The sequence below is a fragment of the Scophthalmus maximus genome, chromosome 15 (genome assembly GCF_022379125.1).
Source record: "Scophthalmus maximus strain ysfricsl-2021 chromosome 15, ASM2237912v1, whole genome shotgun sequence".
Taxonomy (NCBI): domain Eukaryota; kingdom Metazoa; phylum Chordata; class Actinopteri; order Pleuronectiformes; family Scophthalmidae; genus Scophthalmus; species Scophthalmus maximus.
Window position 1 is genome coordinate 16,603,974 of NC_061529.1, and position 22,593 is coordinate 16,626,566.

At 45.8% G+C, this 22,593-nt stretch overlaps 1 protein-coding gene across 3 annotated transcripts in view; it reads right to left on the bottom strand.

The window, feature by feature from the left end:
- Window positions 1–1,401: 1,401 nt before the first annotated feature.
- The window catches only part of lrfn5a (leucine rich repeat and fibronectin type III domain containing 5a), a 140,797-nt gene continuing 119,605 nt past the window's right edge, over window positions 1,402–22,593 (bottom strand). For all 3 annotated transcript variants that reach the window (XM_035611073.2, XM_035611074.2, XM_035611075.2), the window contains 7 exons: window positions 22,187–22,315; window positions 21,892–22,072; window positions 20,929–21,084; window positions 20,207–20,466; window positions 18,344–18,811; window positions 5,048–5,321; window positions 1,402–3,490 (listed from right to left, as the gene is read on the bottom strand). In XM_035611073.2, the coding sequence (XP_035466966.2) occupies window positions 2,531–3,490; window positions 5,048–5,321; window positions 18,344–18,811; window positions 20,207–20,466; window positions 20,929–21,084; window positions 21,892–22,072; window positions 22,187–22,315 (2,428 nt within the window). In that variant the 3' untranslated portion in view covers window positions 1,402–2,530. The remainder of the gene's footprint in view (window positions 3,491–5,047; window positions 5,322–18,343; window positions 18,812–20,206; window positions 20,467–20,928; window positions 21,085–21,891; window positions 22,073–22,186; window positions 22,316–22,593) is intronic.

Below are 22,593 nucleotides of genomic sequence, written 5' to 3' on the forward strand. Positions count from 1 at the left end.
CCTTCAACATGTCAAGTACTGTTTGATTTGCTGGCCCTGACGCCACTGGCATATACTCTGTCATATACCGTCATGCGCAGGAATGTACATTTTTGACATTAGTAATAATCTCCACAGTCATCATCACATTACATCCATTTTGCCCATGCTGTTGTCCATCAATATTTGACTCATATCAGAGGTAGGCAGGTAGCATTGAGGGCCTTGCCTAAGGGCCCACACGGGATTTTACCGTTTTCCGTTCCAAAGTCAGCGGTGCAACACACCAAGCTACACCAGCTGTTAATGTCCTATGTCCTAATGTCCTATGTGTCTGTGATGACAACCTCAAGGCAACCTCAACCTCTGGAGAGGCAACCTTCTTTCCTGACTTTGTTTTTGGCAAATACATATAATCGATTATCCTTAGTGCGCTTCATGAGGCCACCAGAGCACATAAATAAACACAAAAGAAGTGCTGAATAGCACAACACCAGAATGTGGATTTCCCCCCACAGATCCATGCAGCGCTGATGATGAAGGATGTACGGACAAGAGTCAAAACTGTCCACTCAACTTCATTTATTTTTCCCTCCTTCTCTCTTTCTTTCTCTTGCAGGACGAACTGAACGACGAAGTGTGGAAATGAGCTCATCTTCCTGTTCCTGTCAAGCTTCCTGGGGGAATACTGTAGGAGCTGAAGCTTTCACAGCTACGCGTTCCATTCAAATGGAGCGAGCGCCAGCACTTGTTTTACTAGACGGAGTGTCGTGTACGATAGGAGGAGAGCATATAGAGGGATGAAGTCCTGCCCCCTCTCCAGTCGCACTCACTCCACAGACACGCGGCGGCGTCTCTCAAAGTGTCTCTTCTCTACTTTGTGTTCACGAGAGGGCCTTTAATGTGATCCTGGCTTTTGCCAGTCTATTTGACAACTGTGCTGGACATTAATATTTGAAAGCCGCATCATTTTGAGAGCGGCGCTGATTATTTTTGCGGGCAATCGACAACAACAGCACATCCCAGGAGTCTTAGTCGTTGGCAGACTGTCCACGGCTCATGGGAGCACTATTTGCCAAATTGTTAAACTGTAATGTTTTTACAGGCAGAAAAATAGGTGGGAGGATTGAAAATGGCTACACGATGACGTATCCAATCACAAAAGGAGGAAGGAAAAATGTGAAACAATGGGCCGCTCACGTCTGTTCTGACGTGCAGCGGTAAATCATCCCAAATGAAATGACGCAGCGATGGCAAGAATAACCGAGGCCGGAGGGAAATTGCGTCGCGGCCCCCCTCGTCAGCAGATGATGACAACGACGACATGTACGAATACTAATATTTGTGACATCTGAAGCAAAGAATCTCGTATATTTCCTGTACATGCAGTACGGATATAGGACACGCGTCACATTTCCCGTTTTCATTTTATCCCTTTTTTTATTTTACACAACATAACAACACAGTACATGTTGCCTTTTTCTGTACAGAAGCTTTCCCGGGAGCTTGAGACCGCCGCGGGCCGCGGTAGACCACCGCCGGTGGAAAGCTCGCAAGGTTTTTATGTTCCTCTTCTTTTTTTCCTTTTTTTTTTTTTTAATTCTTCCCTTTAAAAAATATCAATTTCATTAAGAGGTCCGTTAAAAGTCTTCATCTGTCTGTTGCTTGTTTGTTGTCTCCGTCTATGTGTCACTGTGTGTCCTGAAAAACGTCCGTACTCGTCAGTGGGCGAGAAAGGCTATGTGTGAAGTCGCTCCGTTCCTCTTGTTTGTCCCCCCTCTTTGCTAATCCCGCGAGCGTGGAGTTGTGGGCGGAGTCCTGAATCCGGTTGTGTCATGTGTCCCAGAGTCAGTTAGTGCAAAAGAAGGCGCCGACTGCGATTCTCTTGCCCCCAGATGGACGCACCCTTCCTGCGGCCGTGCCAACGTTGATCATGGTGTGCTTTTCACTCATTGTGTTGTTGTTGGGGGGGTTTTTTTGTACCGTTATTTTTTTCTTCCTGTAAGTATTCCCTCTTCGTGGTATTCTTTTCAGATAAGGTGAGTGCGAGAGTCGGGAAATGAGGCCATCGTCCTTTTTTTCTCTTGTGCTATAAAGTGTGAACCGACGAGACGACTCGAGGACGCTACGAGACAAGGCAAGTTCTCCGCTCGCTCAATGGCCGACGGGAAACTGTCTCAAAGTGGGAAAAAAAACTAAAACACATCAACTGTAAACTGAATACAAAGAGTTGTGAAGAATATGAAAAATAATTATATATATATATATATATATCAAAAAAAAACTGGTTGAAAAAGGAAGCGGTGTGGATGCAGAAGACGCGCTCATCCGGCCACGGTTAATGGGAACACACACCGAAAACACACATTCTAAACGGTAAAAACATGTCACAAAGGCTCACACACACACCTTTACCGTCACTCACACATCTATGAACAAATCCGTAGATGTGTACACACACACACGCAAACAAACACACACACACACACACACAAACAACACACACTCTCATACAAAAGATAAGTATGATAAGTTTATTTCTTGTTCCCGCTCAAACTGTGCTTTCTAAGATCCAGTCCGAATCACACCGCCCTTTGTCCGAGTCTCCATCGCCATCCTTAGCGAGCAGCATCCCGCTCATTGATTGGCTCCTTTTGTTACGCACTATACGCCCTAATTTGGGCGCTGCTCCTCCTCCTCCCTGATGGGGCGAGTGAGTCTTTGAGCCCCCTTCGCTGAGTGAATACCTCCTCCTCGCCCTGCTCCTCCCTCCCTCCTCCACAGGGAGAGTCTGGTACTTGGCGGAAGAGGAGGCGCGGGGAGCCCGGCGCAGAATGGGCATCTCTCTGAATCGGGAGGAGGGGACGGGGCTGGGTGTGTTGTAAGGGCTGGAGAAAGGGGAAGGGGCCACGGGAGGCGGGGTGTGGTTGAGAGACGTGGAGTTGTTGCGGTTGGTGTTGAGGTGCTCGAGGCCGATGGAGGGAGGGAGGAGCACCGAGGAAGCGGTGGAGGAGGTGGAGGAGGAGGAGGGAGGTCGAGGGGAGGGGAGATTTTCGGGGACGGTGGGGTTGCTTGAGCAGGCCGAGCCCGGCTTACTCGGAGCGGGCTTCCGCTTTGGCTTGGGCAGTGTGCCGGTGGTGCCGTTGGGAGTTGAGACGCCAGCTTGGGGTCGCTCTTCGCCAGCTTTCTCCCGCTCCTCGGCTGCCGCCGTCGGGCTTCTGGCCGTCGGGCTTCTGGCCGTCCAATGCTGGCTGAGGACCGACGTAGTCGTGGAACAGTCGGGCAGGGAGGAGTCGGACGAGTGGGTCAGCGTGTCCTTGCCCCCAACCGCCTCTCCTGCCGCCCCGCTCCTCTTCTTTGTGCCGCCCAAGAGGTCGTCCAATCCGATCGAGCCATGTTTGGAGGCGCTGGGAGTCACGGTGCATCCCTGTGACTGCTGCCCATTGGTTTGTGAGTGGACGGTGGTCATCGACATTGAAACGCCCTTACCACCTTCACCGTGGTTACACACCTGAGGGAAAAAAAACACAGGCAGAGCGGGAAGTTTTCATCCTCTATTACATTCTGAAATGCCAATCAGCAGTTTTACGATGACCAGAACCATGATTGTTTTTATCTCACCATCGATAAAACACATTTTTTAAGTTTAAATATGTGCTACTTTTGCCCTGATTCAGGCGCCTCTGCGCTGTCTGATAGGGCATCAACAGTGAAGGCTGCTGGGAACAGACGAACAGACCTGACATAGACCGGAGCAGCTCCAGTAAACGAGTTGAGTAGCGTCAAAGGTAAGGGAGCAGATATTGGTAAAAGATTCTAAAATACCAGGCTCGCATTTACAAGATCATTTGATTGATCACCGTCGGTAACCCTTATTGGCAATTCATCGATTACGCCTATAGCTGAAACGGATGCGTTTACAGGAACGGTCCAGCAATAAATCCTCCCTCACAAAGGTTTTTTTTGAAATTGTTTTAAAGAGCTTTTGAGTAAAGTGTGGGATAATTTTTTGAGGCTGTAGCATGGTGCTGTTGAGCTGTGTTGCGTTACACAGAGAGGCTTGTGTTATTTAGCCCACCTCCACTGATACAATAAGGTTGTACAAAATAATAGAAACACCTGGACACCACAGTGCCCATAGACTTTAACTAGTTTTCTATTAGAATCTGTGTTATACTTAGTTTTGACACCGACATTTACATTTTTATAGCCAATCTTTGTTGATACCAAATATCGGAAGGTTATCGGTCTCCTTGATCACTGATAACTGGTGTCAGCCCTGAAATTAAAAAAAAAAAATATATATATATATATATATATATATATATATATATATATAGGTTGACCTTTAATATAAACTGATTTGGGTAAAATGGCGAAACAGCTGAATGGTAATTGTAGAGTATTTATATAACGCTTTTAGAATGCACATTCATACATTCACTGCTGGAAGAGGCAATTTAGGGTTACAATAGGTATCTTTCCTTAGGACACTTAGGCATGCGGTCTGAGGGGAAGCGGGGACCATTTCTACCTCCTGAGCCACAGCTGCCCATGCACATGAAAATTTATCGCATCATCATATAAACTATCTTAAAATGCCCTAGTAGGAAAATAGAAAAAGACATAAATGTCAGTCGTGCCAGTCTGCAAAATCCTGCAGTCAAATGTACACCCAGGGACATGGCTCATGTCTTGGGTCACATTTCTGATGTATGATTGGTTACAATTAGCTTTGAATTAATTTATAGTTTAACACCTTGTCAACGCACCTCATCGACAGTGTACAGTAGTTTTTTTTTTATTGTAGCTGCCGTTTTACAATACGAATAGAAAAAACAGACTTTTCATTATTTTGACTTTCTTATACTCTGAGTCAGTGAGGCACAACTGTCGTGTAGAACTTTAGACTACGGTTGAATGCTTTGTTAGATCTTCAAGGGTTTCAAAAAAAAATTGCCTTTTGAGTATTTGTCCACCTTACGGCATAATGAAAAGCCCTCTCCTCTTATTCCTCCTCTCCCTGTTTCTGGCCGGCGAGGATCAGGAGGGACATACTGAGACCCACCTTGTACCGTATCATCAGGATGATGATGAAAACGAGCACCGAGGCCACTATTATCCCGCCGATGATGATGATCATGGTGCCGCCGAGGAACTGCGACTGCATGAAGTGACACCGCATGTACTCTGACTCGGTGGTGAACTGCACACAGCCGACCACCCGCGTCGCCGTCAGGGAGGTGATGACGTCATCATAGATGGCCAGCACACAGAGGTCGTAGTTGGTCCCCGCTGCCAGGTTGTTGACCAGGAAGTTCTTGCTTGATGGGGGGATCATCCTGTGGATGGAAAGAGGGAGGGAGACACAGTGAGGATTTCCATCTGGACTAATCCTGTTGGAACAACAAACATCATGTGTTCGTACTGTAAGAACTTATGGGGATGTGCTCAAACCCAATAATTTATACGGCCTGACATCGGACATTGATTTTTTTTAAATTTCCTCAAACAGCCAATGTGATGTCCCTCAACATTTAAAAGTCAGACACAACTTCCTGCTCATTATTCAAAGTTGCCCTTTGTACAAATGTTAAACTTGCAACAACTGATGTTTTGGCCACTGCAGGAAAATCCTCACCGACTGAATGTCTTGGCAAACATTTGCCTATTTAAACACCAATATCCGTCTCTTTTAGCTCTGTTTTAGTCTCCACCACCTCCTGAGGGAAACATCAGTCTCTATTGCTTTTACATGCTCTCCACTAGTTCACCAGCTAGTCGTCACCTTTGTGTATCTACTGTTGCTGGACGCTAATTGTGTCTGTCTGCTGTTTGTTGCTGGACATGTAGCATACGGACCTTTAAGTTATAAGTGATATATTATGCAAAACAAATTACTTTTTCAGTGTTTGTGCACATACGTGTGTGCATCTGTGGAGCCTGCCGGCACACAAACTGTGAAAAAATACCACCCTTACGTTTTTTTTGTGGACAGGGCTAAACAACTGGTTCAGATTTCTCTCCCACTGTGATGTCACAGTTGGGGTAACTCCGCCTGCAATCTGAGAATCTCCCCTTTTCTGGTGAGGGGGCGTGACATTTCCTACACGTTTTGCGATTGGTTGACCAATCGCAACAGACTGGGACGGCTGGCCAATCAGAGCAGACTGGGGTTTTTCGGGAGGGCGGGGCTAAAATAAATCCAGGTGTTTCAGACAGAGGGTAAAAAGAGGAGCTGCAGGAATGGGCAGAATGAGAACACGGATGCCTTTTCTGAACATTAGATCATGTAAACCTCTTCAAGTGGTTACCTAAATGAAAAAGTATGAACCTGGATATGAGCTTAATACGTCACCTTTAAGTTAAAAAGTATCAGTCAAATGACTTTGAGTCCCTGTCAACTCGCACATTCATTTGACCTGGTTTAAAAAAAAATAAAAACACTTTTTAATCTTACAATAAGAGGACTGTCAGAAAAAGGACCCCCGTATCTGATAATAGCAGCAAACAATCTAAACCAGCCTAAAATACTGAACAGGGGAGTAAGAATAGAAATGATAAATAATCAACGCACTCAGCTCAACTGCGTATTGATGGCTGCTGAGTCCTCAAAACAGAATCCCCAAAAAGTCATCAGCAGGACACAAGTCCCATTACAGGATTTATTACGGCACAGAGTGTGCAAACTGTGTTTCAACCAAGCACAAGTGTACTTTATAAACCAAAGCCTTTGTTTTCAGGTTTCGCAGCAAAAACAGAAATGGGGAAATCCTTGCACAAAGTCACTCTGCCGCTCTCTGAGTGAACGCTGGTTATTCTTCGCCGGACACTTGTCACATTGACTAAAGGATTTGCACATTTGTCCTTCAGCTTCCTCAAAACTGCTTATTCAGCTTTTCCCCGCACTTTCCTCTTTTGCAATGCTAATGAAATCCCTCATTAACACCGCAGAGGGCGGCCGGTTCACAGCCTCGCGGCTTCTTGTGCGACGAGAGGAGCGCATGGCTATTTTGGCCGGGGTTAAGCCTCCGGTTTAGTGTTTTGAGTTAAGTGAAGGTTAGGAGACATGTTAAGGTTTAATGGTTAGTATTAAGAGCGAGGGGGTGAAAATAGCCGCGGGTCATTAGTGTGTCCTCGGCGGAATGACGGCACAAGGCTGCAAGAAGGGGGTGTGTGTGTGCATCTGTATGACCCCATGAATACTAAAAGGGCCACCTGCACCGCGAGTGTTCTCCCCTCTCTTGATGTTTTCATCACTATGGTGGTGAACACACACACACACACACACACACACACACAAACACACACACACACACACACACACACTGTGACATTGAAGTGAGCAGGTTAATGAAAGGGCCAAATGTCACCGGCGATTACAAGCTCACATACAAGCAGTTACATTTGTCTACGCAAACATCCGCAGACAGAGATTGATGTCTACATTATTGTGGTGGCTTTGGCCCACGTTTGTGTGTATAAGTGTGCGTTTGGTCCTGTGTCCCAGCTGTAGCACGGCCTCAATGTCTTTGTGCTGTCCGTAATAACTCTGCGTCGCTCGGCACTCCTCGCTCTCCTGCAGCGGAAAACACCGTCTCAAACAGGGGCCACTGTTCACTGCCGCATTAACGCTGCATGTGGCTGCGATGTGCATTTATATACGTGTATGAATATTCATAGGACGGTTGGAACATTTCTTGACACTAAACAACTGGTACCCCTTTTGATTCTCTAATGATTTGGACATTATGGGAGCGGGACCTTAACCACTCGATGCACCCACAGGCAGATGGTGGGTCCACGCACTGACAGAGAGATAGCATAATCAGACTTAAAAGTGACATCACAAACACACACACACACACACATATGGCAGAGCCTCAGTAATGCTAATGTACAGTATCCTTAGTGCAAGCGCAAGTCTCAGGATGACACATAGGTGGGACCTATCATTATTATTGTCAATAGTAATTAGAAAACTACTTTGATCACTATGAACTGTAAAATGTCGTCATTCGACAGAGAACATAAACATTTTAAAGGGATCAGGTTTTTCCCTGTTGAAAAATCATCTGATTAATCAATCTCGGTTTCAAATCAATCAATCAATCAATCAATCAATCAATCAATATATCAATCAACCAACCCTCAGTTGACTAAATGGAAACCGAGGGTTTCCATTTATATGAAATATGAAACCGTAGGTCTCTGGGTGAGGGACACTATACTTCACTTTCACCATGTTTCACCACAATTAGAGTTAGTTAATGAATCCAAAATTTGACCATTTGATAAACCTTTTTGAAATGAAATGTCGCAGCGAAAACGATGTTCACCTCCCAGACACTGCAATGTGCTCCTGTACTTTTTTTTTTCTGTCCGTCGTCATCATTTTAGAAACAATGTACAACATTTTACTTTTTGACATTTTCAATTGAATTGTGAAACGACTGGTGGAAATTGTCATCAGAAGTAGGTTGATTTTCTTAAACTGCAATGGAGCACCCCTTATGTAAAAGTACATAAGATGGAGCACCCTTCTTCCAAAAGATATTTCTCTATTTCTCTTTTGATTGCACAAGGCGCTGTCAAACATGTCGATCCAAAATCGTCCAGATGCGTTGTCGTCACTGTTTTTTTTTCGCATGAATGAATGACATTCTCTCGTTTCCTTCCGCCTCAGAACACTGCGTCCCACAGACCGTCATCTCCACGCCTCCTCCTGGACACAGAGTTTGAATGTGTCTGAGCAAAATCCGCGCTCGCCAACGCTCCCGTCAATGAAACTCTCATTGCGTGGCTTGGCTTTCATTGTCAACATGCGAAAACACCAAGCTGTCATCAGTTATAATTCGTAGACACATGGAACAATCGACACACTGACAATGTGTGCGGCATATTTGGACCCTGTCCCGCTCTACGCTGAGTACACAAAAATACATTTTCATGCAAATCGGTGTCTTTTTTGCATCTTCTGCTCTCGCATACGATTACTCCTCGACTGCGGGAGCCGTTGGCATTGTGAACTCATCCAAACTGAGTCATTCATTGTGGCGAAATTTCTTTGTGTCTGAGCCGGATCTCGCTGCCAGTGTTTGAAGCCCCACAGTGGGCAGATGATTTCCTCGGCTGAGACTATTACACTAATCTATCTACTCCACTCTGCCAAGCCCTCAGCCCAGGGCGCCCGCGTGTGTCTCTGGGCTTCATTGTCCGTGTGCACGCTCCATGGTGAGTGTGCATTCATGTACTTAGGTCTGCATGTGTCTGCAGTATATACTCTGTGTGTGTGTGTGCGTGTGTGTGTGCGTGTGTGCGCGCGAGAGTTCCATTACAGTAATCGTCTCCTCCCGTGGCAGCCGGCTCTTCCCAGTGGCTGTCACTGTGTCTGGCCTCCCGCCAGCGCTCATCACTGATACAGCCACTACATGCGGCGAAACCCCAAACTCCGATTGTGTGTGTGTGTGTGGGTCCGTGCGCTTGTTAATCTACTCTCGCTTTCCCCTCACTCCAGCCAAAGACAGAGCCAGGAGGCCAGCGCGATCGCCGTTAGTCGCTCTCGGCTTTTTTGTCTCAAGACAAATGAGCGCCTCCGTGCACACAACAGTGGACTGTGATACCGGATTGTTCTTTTTCAGGCCATTTCACTTGATTAAATATCGGACAAAGCCTACAGGGCCACAAACGCACGCATTATTCCAGGACAAAAAAAGGGGAAGGAAAATAAAAAGCCGTTCCCGGCAATGACTCAATGACGCACAAGGCCAGGGCCTCCAGGTCGACCTGGAGCAGTGTGATAAGGGGCCACGGCTTCCATTAACTCCGCTGGAGTCTTCGGGCAACGGCTTCCACGCAGCAGAGCCATGTCTAACAATGTGTGACACTGGGATGGATTTCACTGCTCCGGGCAAGAAATCCGGGGGGACACATTTTTTTTACATTTCACAAGGGGACGGGGAGTTGTCCGGCTTTTTGGGCCATATTTGTTCAGTCAGTATTCACACATTGCGTTAAATCTCTTGAAGCGCCTGACAACAGATTCTCGGCAGCATCAATACATCTGGTCTTACTGGTTAAAGTAAAAGCTTTTGTGAAGCAGATTATCCTCATTCATTTTCTTGTGAAGCTGTTGAAAGAATGACAGCGAGAATATATTTTTGTGTTGTCATTTCCCTACTGTAAATCTTGATACACCTCATGTGTAGGCCTACGCCAGACAGACATTTCCCCATAGAGATCTTCTGTCCAGGCTATAGCTTTGCAAACGCAAGCGCGCTTCAACAGTGCCGCTACATTTGCATTTGCTTTGGATAAAAACTGAACAAATGGGAAAAAACCAGGCTCTCTCCAGAGGTAGAAAAATCCACGTACAAGTAACCATATATCTCAGTTACTTTATGAAAAAAATAAGTGTAAAAACACTGGGGATTAAAATATTCCATAAAATGAACGGTTCCTTTAGGTGTGAAGTTAAAAACAAAGCAACTAGAAAATACTGCCAATACCTATCACGAAAATGTGTCATTGTGTGAGATCTGACTTGATTTGTTTTATTTAGGTCACATGTTGCAGCTTGAGCATTAGCTACGTATACCTATAAGTAAGAAATTTGAATTGTATTATTACTGTGCTTTCTACATATGTTTTTTCTGGAGGCAAAATACAATCATCAATTTCAGGTCTCAACAATTACATCTGCTGTTGAGGATCATGTAATGTGGTTGAGCGCTCCAGTGACCTTGGAGGTTGTGAAACAGCAAGGTCAAGAATGAGTTTTGAAACTCAGCTTTTAAGCTCAGAGGAAATTCAATGTCTGGGATTCCAATGACAACAAGGCATCATGTGATATGATCAGAATATAATAACAATACCATCTATCAATGACATCGCATTGAAACATCATCATATTATAGGATCTACCTTTGCTATAAGACACCAAAACCCTGATCATAAGGCTGCATTCCATCAATTTCTCTTGGAAAGTAAAAGTAAATTCAGTTATGTCAGTAGTATATTATCTCTACCCACTCCTGTTAAAAAGTGTTTGAATGGAAAAACATTCTCAAACTGCACAGCAGTTTTCCTCAAACAGGGGAGGGACCAAAATGTGGGTCACAGATATCTAAAAGTAGGTTGTCCAATTATTACAGAAAATGGAATTCGGTGCTTCTGGCTAAAGCCTCCCATTCTTCTGCAAGTCTAAATTAAATAGCCTGCAACATGGAAAACCTTGTCAGATACGGCAACAAAGCAGCATGCAGCAGCAGTAAAGGGATTTCTTTTCATAAGAAATGTTTCTCTACACATATCTTAACCCCGTGCACCTCCCTCTCGTTTTCTTTTTTACATAACGCATACTCCAGAGAGTAACTTGACATTTTCCTTCCGCCTCCCCGTGTTAATTGTGCCGTCAATTAAGCAGACAATTGCACATGACAGCACAGGCCCTCTCCGCGGAGCGCGGCATCCCAGTCAAGCCAGTGAAGAACAACTGGTTTCTGAGCACAAAGTGAAGAGGATTAATGGCAGCTCCACTTCTGCTCCATTACCGCTGACCCTCAGAGCTGATGTGGCTCTCGCAGCAGATGGCCCGACGCCACGCCAATAGGTCTCGCAGGCGGACGGAAAATGGCGCCGCAGAGCCACAGCTACCTTATCTTTGTTTTTGTTACCATGTTGCATATAATGCCCAGGCGGATGCCAGAGCTAAATGGTTAACAGGCGCCCACGTGCGGCTCGTAGTCAGTGGCGGGAACAGCGGTCTGGAGCTCGGGCAAGGTGGGCCCTGCAAACACATCCCCCTCCATTTGTAATCATTTATCCGCGTTCAAAATTCAGAGTTAGACTCCGGGAGAAAGTTTTGCCCTGCAAACAATGATGCGACGCTCGACGACGTGGCCATGAACGGTTTCCGTTTAACAGATTACTCAGAGGATCAGATTCCACCAGTTTGACAAATCAACGTTTTAATAGCAGCCATAATATTAAAGTTTCCAGAATGCCACCTTGCTGAAATACCAGAGTGTAGCCACACTAACCCCCCAAAAACCCCTATAATAATCACCCAACCATTTGATTTGCTTTGCTCATAATCATCCTACCAATATAGCAGGGGAAGAAAACGACGAAAAAAAAGAAGCTAATTTACGCTGTAATATTCTCTGCGAGAAGTCTTATTCTCTTGTTGATGAACGCAGATGACAGAGACATCAGACGGCAGTGCAGTTTGGCCCTCATCACTTCCCATTAGAGTCTCGCAAGGTGGCGTTTACAATGTCAAGTGAATATTAGGAAGGACAATGCCGCTTCCATTCATTTAATAATCATATCAATATCGAGACAGTGTCGACAGATTCATCTATTCATCCTCCGAATATGGAGCCGAGAAGTGATTTTGAGTCGCACTTGCAGGACATTGTGGTAACACATACATGCAATTTTTTCTTCTTCTTTCATCTGATAGGTGTGGAGGACTGGTCGGAGGTCCTCTCCCGAATGGGGCCTACCCATACCCATTAAAAAAAGGCGAGGAGGCTCGACGACTGTGGCGAGATCCGGCTGCTGCTGAGCTCGGCGCGAAGCGCGGACCGCAGGGTGGATGTCAGGGCGCGCCGCGCAGCGAGAGCTGCCCCCCGATTGCGGGGAAGACGTTTCAGCACTATCCGTAGCCGGGGCGGGGAGCTCAATCTGCCCACCTCAGCCCCATTCCGCCAGTTCCGCTGACTCATCTGCATCTATTCTTAATGCTGTGGTCGGCTCCTTCCTTACGCCCCCCCCTCCATACTCCCGTTTCTTCGCTCACCCCCAACCTCACTGTAGCCCCCCTTTTACTCCTTCCATCTTTCTTTGCTTGCCTCCTCCTTCATGTAATTGATTTTTCCTTTTTTACTCCCGTCTCTTCTGCATTGCTCCCCATGCATCCTAACACTCTTACTGTTTTTTTCCACTTCCTTCCTCGAAACCTCCTTCCGCTATTCATCCTACTTGTATTCTTTCATTCTCATTTTCCTCCCTCCTCTGACTGAAAGGAGTCAGATAAAAATCTTCTTCATGCTTTTTGCACGTGTCCTCCTCCACCTCCTCGCTTCCTCCGCTGCCTTTCACCACTCAATCCCTTCTTGCCGATGTGGGTAGTTCCCGCTGTACTACTAAGTTGCGTTTAAAACCGCATAGACAACTAACAACCTTAACACTCTTCCATTAGGACCGCGGCGCGTTTATGGTGCAATAAAACCCCAATTGGAACATTACAGCATGACAAAGGCCGAGGTCTCTTCACGCCTTAAACACAGCTGGGCTAGGTGTTTTACCTGAAGGGACCATTGGGTACGTACATGTGTGTGTGTGGGTGTGTGTGTGTGTGTGTGGTTGGGTGGGGGGGGGGGGTCTTTTCTTAAAAGACTGTGTAGCCTCATGGGAAAAAAAGAAAAGCTTGCCACACACTTTGCTTGACGTTTAGTTTTTCTGGCAAATGGCCACCAGCCCCTGTAGCTCGCTGGGTGTGCTGGAGTGGAAAACAACTGCTGAAAGAACGCAGAGGGGGAAACAACAGGCGGAGCAGATGAGGAAAGAGGGAGAGTGGGCTCTTTTGTGCGTGTGACTCCTCAGGTCACTTAGCAAATGTCACGGTGGAGTTTGTGTCCGACGAAAGAGTCTCAGATTCTGTGTCCCCTGCCGGCCTGCTGTGGAAATTTTGGTTGAGCTCATTTTAGTCATTTCTCATTCTTTATGCAGCAGCCCACTCATCTTTCTATTGTTTTGAGACTCGAGCTGACCCTCGTCTGTAGTATTTACATTCCAAGCATTTATTTTCATTTTTTATATCTCTCAAGTCTCATTTTTTTTATATTCTTGTAATTACTGTCTTTGCATCCTGTGCTAGCCTCATCACACAGTCATCGTATGGTAAATGTACATTCTATCAGGTGTTTCATGGGTTTTCTTTTTAGAGGTATAATCTTTTAATGTGACCACGTTCATATTCATGAAATCATGAATAAAACATGGCTTTGGAATTTCTTCTCCAGAATGGTATTTGTTGCAGTGTGGATACAGAGTGGAAACTCTTTTTCAGAGCACCATGTCATGTGGAATCACAAGATGAGCATACACGGCTGAAAGAGCAGGAAATATGATTTTTTTTTTTTGAAATTGCAAAACAAATGCTTCTTTGTTGAACTTCTTAAAAACATGTCTTGCTTCGTTCTTCAATCTGGGAGAGGAGAACCGCTCTGCAAAGGAACTGCTCAAACCTCACTGACATGCGACCTGTGACAAGGGATCACAAGGCTGCTGCTTCAAAATAGAAGGCAAAACCCAACCCAAATGATGGCACCTTATTATTATGAATCTGAAAACACTGATCATGTAAAATCAAGTACACCTTCATAAGACAGCTGCCGTCTTTCTTTCTTCCTGTCTCTGCTCAAGGCCCACACGTCTTTAACGGCCATTTTAATCATTGTCGTTTTTTAATCTACTCATCCGCAAGACAATAGACATGTTCATCTAATAACTGGGGAATTGGTCCTTTTCTATTATCCCAGAAAGGCTCGCAATCATCCAAACCCCTTAATTATGGCCCCTTCATCTGAATGGGAGCAGCGTATTTATGGTGCACGGTGAGTTTCCCTATCATCCTCGACGCGGCTGTGAATCGTTCAATAAAACCAACGACGTGTAAAGGCCAGAGACTACTGCGGTAGGTCATGGTGTAAAAAGGTCAGCGCGCTATTTCATCGACATCAGCCTTCCCTTGACCTGACCCTGAAATAAGGATTCAACTGCCGGGGCTTGGATAAGGGCTGTGTGTACGACTCCATCAAGATGCTTACAGCTTCCATGTACGAAGGTAAAGAGGTTTGAGAATCTTTATAGGAAAAAGAAAGAAAAAAAACCATTGTGTGAGTGAATGAGTAGACGAAGCAGAGGAGTGCCATATGGTACACGCTACATGTTTACTGCTTATGTCAAAGCCTCAGAGCTGGAAAGATACAGTGCATAAGCTATTGTAATGCTGTGGTGGCTTGATGAAACACCGACGTTAAAGGTGACCTATGATGCAACAATTACTTTTTCAGTGTTTGTGCACATAAATGTGTGTATCTGTGGAGGCAGCCTGGACGGCTTAACCCTACAGCCTGGCTCTGAACAACTGGTTCAGATCTCTCTCCCACTCTGATCACAGTTGGACTCTTTCGGGGTAACCCCGCCTGCAAACTGAGAATCTCCACTTCTGTGGTGAAGGGACGTGACATTTCCTACGTATTTTGGAATTCGTTTGGCCAATCACAACAGACTGGGCCAGCTGGCCAATCAGAGCAGACTGGGGTTTATCGGGAGGGCGGGGCTGAAATAAATCAAGGCGTTTTAGACGGAGGGTGAAAAGAGGAGCTGCAGGAATGGGCAGTGTGAGAACACTGATGCCTTTTCTAAACATTAGGGCGTGTAAACATTTTCAAGTGGTAACCCACATTAAAAGTATGAACCTAAATATGAGCATAATATGTCACCTTTAAGGTTTGGTTTGACATTAATAATAAAAAAAGGCTAAAAACTTATTTAACCTTTACTGGTCCGGGTTTCCGAAACACTGCAGGAAAACGGAATCGACCGATGTTAACTGAATGGAGACAGGACACTTGAAGGGGCAGTCAGCGATGATGGAGAAAGCATGTCCATATTGTTTTTTTTGTTGTGATATTACTGCTCTAGCCAGGCCCCAAAACCCTCGGCCTTGGCTATGGGAGACTGGCGTGCTAACCACAAAACCGCCACCAGGAGAAAAAATGTGTTGTTTTACAGAGCCAGGGCTGAGCCGAGAACCCAGCTTTTTTACCGTGAGGAAGTATTTGCGGATATTCAGAAAACGTGTATCGCTTGAGACTCGCTTACTGCCACTTTAAGTTGCTCCAATACTGGGGTTCACCTTAAAAAAAGCTGATATCTAAACACTCGCTGCAGCTTGATAAGACGGTTAAGTTAATTTTGCCTGATATGATTAAAACTGGGGCTCTTCTCGTCTGTAAGTGGCACTTACACGATGAATAATTGATACTTCACGCTAGTAATTACAAGGAAGTCGTTACTTTAAGGTGCGTTGATGATTTTCTACGCCAAAGAAAACCAGTGCTACAGTGAGCTGGCTTCTCTGCAGGGGTGCACTCCTGTGACCAACGGGGCAGCAGGCCTGCCTCTGGAATAGAAATATAATACTCAAGCTGGAGGTCTGGCATTAACACACCGGAAACTGTGTTTCTGTCTGTCTCAAGTGTCCTCGAGAAGGACACCGAATTCCCCGTCAGCTCCCGGAGTGCTTTTGTGCAGCTGACCCTGATCTCCCCGTGGACGCAAACCGTGGGTGGGGTTTCCCTGCAAGGGATCAATACAGAATCGAGCACCACAAGTATTAAATTCCAGGCATGCGGCGTGTGTGCGTGTGTGTGTGTGTGTCCGCGAGGTTAACAGAGTTTTCCATCTGTTCAGGCAGAACTCCTCGGGCACCCGACAACATCATGACGAGCAGGTTGGAGAGTATAGTGCGCCAATGTCAATGTAGCCTCAAATTAATTAGCTCTCATTGAGCGGCGTGTCTGTGACAAAAGTGGCCAGGCTTCACGTCTGTCATTCCCACTCTCTCGTCGTAAGTCCTCTCCGTCATTCCCCTGCGTTTTCTCCCTTTATCTCTCTCTTCTCGCCGCATCTCTTGTCTTACTTTCTGTGTGTGTGTGTGTGTGGGTAATGAAAAGGGAGAAGCACAATCAATGGGTGCCTGCTTTGTGCCAGCGTAGAGAGCGTTGAATGGAAATCAATCGGCAACCTAAAGACAAGAGATCCGCGAAATAACATGGAGACACACGGTGGACCTCAGCCTCTCGGTGCTGGAGGAAAACAGAGGACGGGCGAGGGAGAAAGAAAGATGCTGATTGATGTGACAGAGAGAGGAACGATCGGGTTGGGTGGTTGAAACCTCTCTAATCACAAACCACCACAGGAGGCTGTTTTTGTGGCCTGCTATATGCTCTCTAACTTGTGTTTTAAAGTCTCGGGCTAAAACTACAAACGCTGCCCTTAGTAAAGGGGGAAAATCCGACAAAGACACAACGGCTTTGGTGTGCTTTGCGGAAGGAGGACGGAGTCCCGGGAAGAGATGGATGGACGTGATCCGGGGCGTTATCTCGACAAGAAAAGGCGGCTGCGAACTCCGTCGGCGCCGTCTCTCAGTGACACTTTTTCTCTGGACGGGGTTAAGTGCAGATGAAACATGCACAGAGATTAGGAATGATATGAAAAGGGCGGATAATGCCAGCAGATTGTCATGTGAGGGATCTCTGTCTGTTAATTATATATATATATATATATTGATGTAGTCGCACAAAGATAAAGACTGGAAGAGAGATCAAAGATTATTAATTCATAGCTCGCAGAGATGATTTTGTTAACAGCTACTGGAAGTTTATCATCACGGTGACCCAGACGTTCAGTCCCAGGGCTCCGCCGGCTCTCGAGGTTGACGCGCAAAGATGTCGGATGCGATGGGGGATTAGTGGCGATGCCAAAGTCAGATAACACTGGCAAATTTCCATGCGACGGCTCTCTGTGTTTGTCAGAGAGCCCCCCGACCCCCGCCCCATTTCGCCCGAGTAAATATTTAGCTCAAACAACAATCATCCCCGACGAGATCCACCTAATCTCCGTTATCTTGAGCAAATGGCAAAAGTAAAGAAAAGGCGTCCTGTTGAACACCGTCCCCGTGAGTCAGCGGGCGAGGGGCGGAGCCGCGTTCCCCTCCATCGCTCAAACTTCTCGCGTCTCGTCCCTGCTGGTGTTTGTTTTACTTCCCTGTTTCATCACCTGGTGACATGCAGGCCGTCATATGCTAAAAAACCAGCACGTAGTCTTTATTTAAATTTGTTTTTAAAGTTATGCTTTGATGCCATCATTTCATAGCTTCTTAATATATTTTTTTCTGCCATTTTTTTCCAGTGTGTTACCAGGGCTGGTTCCCATTGTTCATGCTGCGTACACGCTGTACTTTTTGTATCAAGAGCCTTTTTTTTCATTTACAGGATCAGAGCATTGTAGCATCCTCGTAGTGTTCTTGTAGTACCCTTGTAGTACCAGTGTAGTACATTTCTAGCACTATTGAAGTGCCCTGGTTATAAACTTGTAGAGCCTCCTCGCGCTGTTGGTCGCCTGTGTTCCGTTTCCACAGCATGCGATCACATTTTCCAACAGGATCATAAAGTTACACCCTGATCTGATGTAATCTAATCCGTTTAGCTCAGACTTGGGTAACCGTCTACCTCCGCACCATGTAAACTGTCCCCGACCCCTGACGTAGCCGTGCTGTCAGTCTTACCTGTACACCAGCGAGTCGTCCTGGCTCCCGTTGTACTGTATCTGGAACATCCTGATGCCCGGAATGTTCCTCTGGAAGTTGAACTTGATCAGAGCCGTCGACGACGTGGCCTCGGCCGTCACCACCCTCTTGTCCGCGCCGCCCTTCACGTCGCCCGTCACGTTGCTGCCGTTGGCGCCGCCGCGGGTCGACGTGGAAATGTCCGACGACCCCGGGTCGGGCTCCTGGATGTTGTTGGTGTTGTTGGAGATGTGGGGGAGCTTGATGATGACCAGCTCCACCGTCTGGTGGGCTTCACCGGCGGGGTTGGACGAGATGCAGGTGAAGGAGCCGGTGTCTTTCACAGTGCTGATGAGGATGTCCAGGGTCCCGTTGGAGTAGACCAACGTCCTGGAGGAGTTGGACACCAGTTTGCCCTCCGGAGAGATCCAGTGGATGGCTGGCTCCGGGTCACCCCTTGCCTTACACCTTGAAGGATTGAAACAGGAGCGTATTAGAAACACGACTGAGTGGAGTGTACAGAAATGTACAGTCAATGTTTGAGGGTAGTTTCGGGAAATTACCTCTTTGACCCAAAGTAAAAAATTGGACTGGACTGTATCTACTGTGTCAACACAGCAAATCTTAAAGTCAGAAAACACTATAGCAAAGGTGTAGAAATGAATTACCCCTCAGTATTTTTTCATTAATTAGGTGTGTATTGAATAATTGGAACATACAGATCTATGTAGAGCTTGGGAAATAAAAACAGAATTGCAATCACAAGCTCCTGGAACAAAAAACCCAGAGATCTTTAGTTAATATTCACGATTGAGAACCAGATAATCTTTATCATTTTTGCAAAAATAAATTACTTCGGGGAGTTATCTATTCTCAAAGGAGTTGCCAATTGACTTTCCAAAAGATTGGCTCACCGATTATTTTCGACTGTTTCAAATGAGTTACTATGAAGAACAACAAACCAACTACCTGTGTGGCTCATTCATTTAACATTCATGTCGTCCATGCAGATCATAGGGCAAAAAGGAGCATGAGTCTATTGTCGCCTTTTAAATACTTAAAAACCTCATTATTTCAATCATTTGTTGTAGGTGTGTGACTGAATTGAATTTGGTGCAGTAATGAAATACTTTTAAGCTGTGGAATTTAAAAGCAGTCAAGAAAAAGAAGTTCAGATGTCAGGGTCACTTTTCCTTTGAATTACTGCTAAGTCCAATTAAGTAAAATAGAATAAGCAGTGAGGGAAATGTAGTCATTTCTTCTCTGCTGCAGGTATTCCAGAGGTATTACCTTACTGGGAAAACTATTATCTGGAAATCTGCATAAACCAATCATTCAACACTTTCTCTGCTTTTTAAAAAGAATTTTGGCAGTTCTCGGCATTAAAAATGATGCTGCGGAAGATGACAAATATGAGGTGAGTTGACCCTCCGCTCATCTCCACTAACCAATGGAGCTGAAGACAACACACACACAAAATGAGAAAGAGAGGTATGACATCTCACTGATTTCCTCTGCCCCCTTGTTCTCATTTTCATCACATTTCCATATTTGAAAAACACAACATGTATCACGATCGGAAGCATGTGACCAATATATATGCAAATGGGGCCGTCATCATCCCTCAGACCTGTTGTCGTCTTGTCCTCCTGCGTTGCATCTTTAGTGCGACGTCGCTGTTTGGTGGTTTATTCAACAGGAGGCATTTTGTTCTCGAGCGACTTATAATCACAATGCACAACAACAGGAATTAAAAGAGAGAGTGTGCCCGTGTGTGTGTGTGTGTGTGTGTGTTGTGGAGCGCAAGGTGATTATCGGATGATGAGGAAAACGTATTGCATGTGTTCATGCTATTTTCCATACCTCAGTGCGACTCGCTGCCCTTCAAGCACCCTCATCTCATGGGAGAATCTGGTGATGAGGGGGGGCTCGCACAAGAACTCCTCCTCCGGGATGGACCAGAAGTATCGGCCGGAGAGGTGCTGGGGCGAGGCGCACGTCTCCAGGTCGTCCTCCCTCTTCAGCCTCCGCAGCCACAGGAGCTCACAGTTACAGTGGAGGGGGTTCCCGCCAAATGACAGCGCGAAGGACGAGGACGACATGATCCCTGACGTGGCCAAGACCTGGTCGTATGAGACAATGGTTGCACTATTAAAAACTTTAAAACAAAAGTTGTTGTCTTTTGTTTCCCCTGGTGTTTTGATAAAGACAACTGATGTAACTGATAAAGAATGGGATGCAGAAAAAATACACATCTTCCAAAAAAGACTATAAATCACCAGGGCCTGAAAACACGAGGTATGATTCCAAAATGTAGATGACAGAATGCATTCATTAGAAGATGTCTCAAAATTGATTTGTCACTAATATAAGGTTCCACGTTGACTGTCACTCATGCGGTGGCCGAACAGACAATGCATTGCTCTGAAGGGTCATCAGTTTAGTCTCATCCGTACGCCAAGCACGGGGTTCCTCGTTTCTCTGCCAGTCGCTCATCTTTCGCTCCGATTCAGTGTTTGGCAGAAAATTAGCTTTATTATAGAACAACCAATGGCTTGGCTTTGAGTCTTTGGAGCAACACGTACCTGCGCTCGTTGAAAGAGAGGGTCCGGCGGGAGCTTTTGCAGTTTGTTGGAGGTGACGTCCAGCCGGTTGAGCTTCTGCAGCAGCGAGAAGGTCCCCTCGGGAATGTAGTCCAACATGTTGTGGTCTAAACTCAGCGTGTGGAGGCTCGTCATTCTCTGTCGGGAACGGCAGAGAAACACAAAAAGATTCATTTGTTGCCCTCCCACGCGAGGACTCTGCCGGTTTAGTTTGAGATGTTGTGGACTTCTTTTCCTGTAATTCGTGCTTTTCCTCTCGGTCTTCATTCTGCAGGTGTGTCCTGAGCAGCTACTGCTTGTCAACTATGATAATGATTGTATTGATTTTCATCATGTTATTACATCTGCTATTCTGGGAACTGCGGTCTCTCGATTATAATGTGAGACTTTACGACGTAAAGTGTCTTAAAATGGTACAAATGACGATGGATTAAAAAATTGGATCTCTCACTTCATTCCTTAATGTGCAGTGGCGACATAAACGTAAAGTTACATGTTGTCTGTGTTGCGTTGAACTAAAAAACAACTAGGCCACAATGTGGGTCAATAGATTTAGGAAGACACCAGGAGTGTTACTGCAGCTGTGTCTTTCTCAGATTGCAGAATACCTCAGGAAGATGATCCACGGAGGCTGTGGCATTTAGACGGCGTTAACAATTGCCTGTTGACCGACAAAGAGCACTAATAAAACTTTAACTGTCAGCCATTGAAATGCAAAGAAATTGCATAATCTCAAGCGACACAATCAATAGCAAATGCATACAAGGCTCATCCAATTTGTCCATTAACGGCCTCTGTTCTGTCCATAGGCCCATGAGATCTCTTTATTGTATTTCAATAAAGGGGCACAAAAAAAGGGTTTCACAGCCTTTTTTTTTTTTATTGCGCTCATTTTAAAGGCCTCCAGACAAAAACAAGGTTGCTGCGGCTTAAAGAGACCCCGACCTGGATGGCTTCCCAAGGAATAGAGTCCAGATTATTGTAGCTCAGGTCCAACTCTTCCAGCGCCAGCAGGTCGTTGAACGCTCCCTGGTGGATCAGCATCAGCTGGTTGTTGTTCAGGATCAGGTGGTGGAGCTTCGACATGCCGCTAAACGTGTCGTTGCCTATCCTCGTTAGGCGATTACTGGGAGAGATTGAGGCAAGGGGAAGGGGGGGAAAAAAGAATCGTTCAATAACGCGCAGGTCTTTGCAGCTATGGAGATAAAGTGCCGTCAGTGCGTGCCAGGTCATACTGTACCTGTTGAGGTGTAGGGCTCTGAGGTTTTCCAGATCAGCAAAGGCATGAGGTGTGATGAAGGAGATGGTGTTTCTGGATAATGTGAGGTCCACCAGCCGTGTCATGTTTGCAAAATCTTTCCTCTTCACACTGTGGACATAGATGAGCACAGCCGAATTAGAGAAGAGGCCGACATACTGTTTGTCATCTGTGGTTTTCACTCCAGTACAAGATCTACTGTTGTTTTAGGCAGGTTTTGAGAAACACCGATAATTCAAATAGGACAGAATTTGGGGGGTTAAGTGATGCAGTCAGAGTCACTCTATGGATAAAAAATGTTATATAAAAAAGGCCAAATATTCCTTTAGATGTTTCCTTGTTGTCACTCCCTCTAATAGTGTTCAAATGTGCGGTGGACTTGAAAGAGA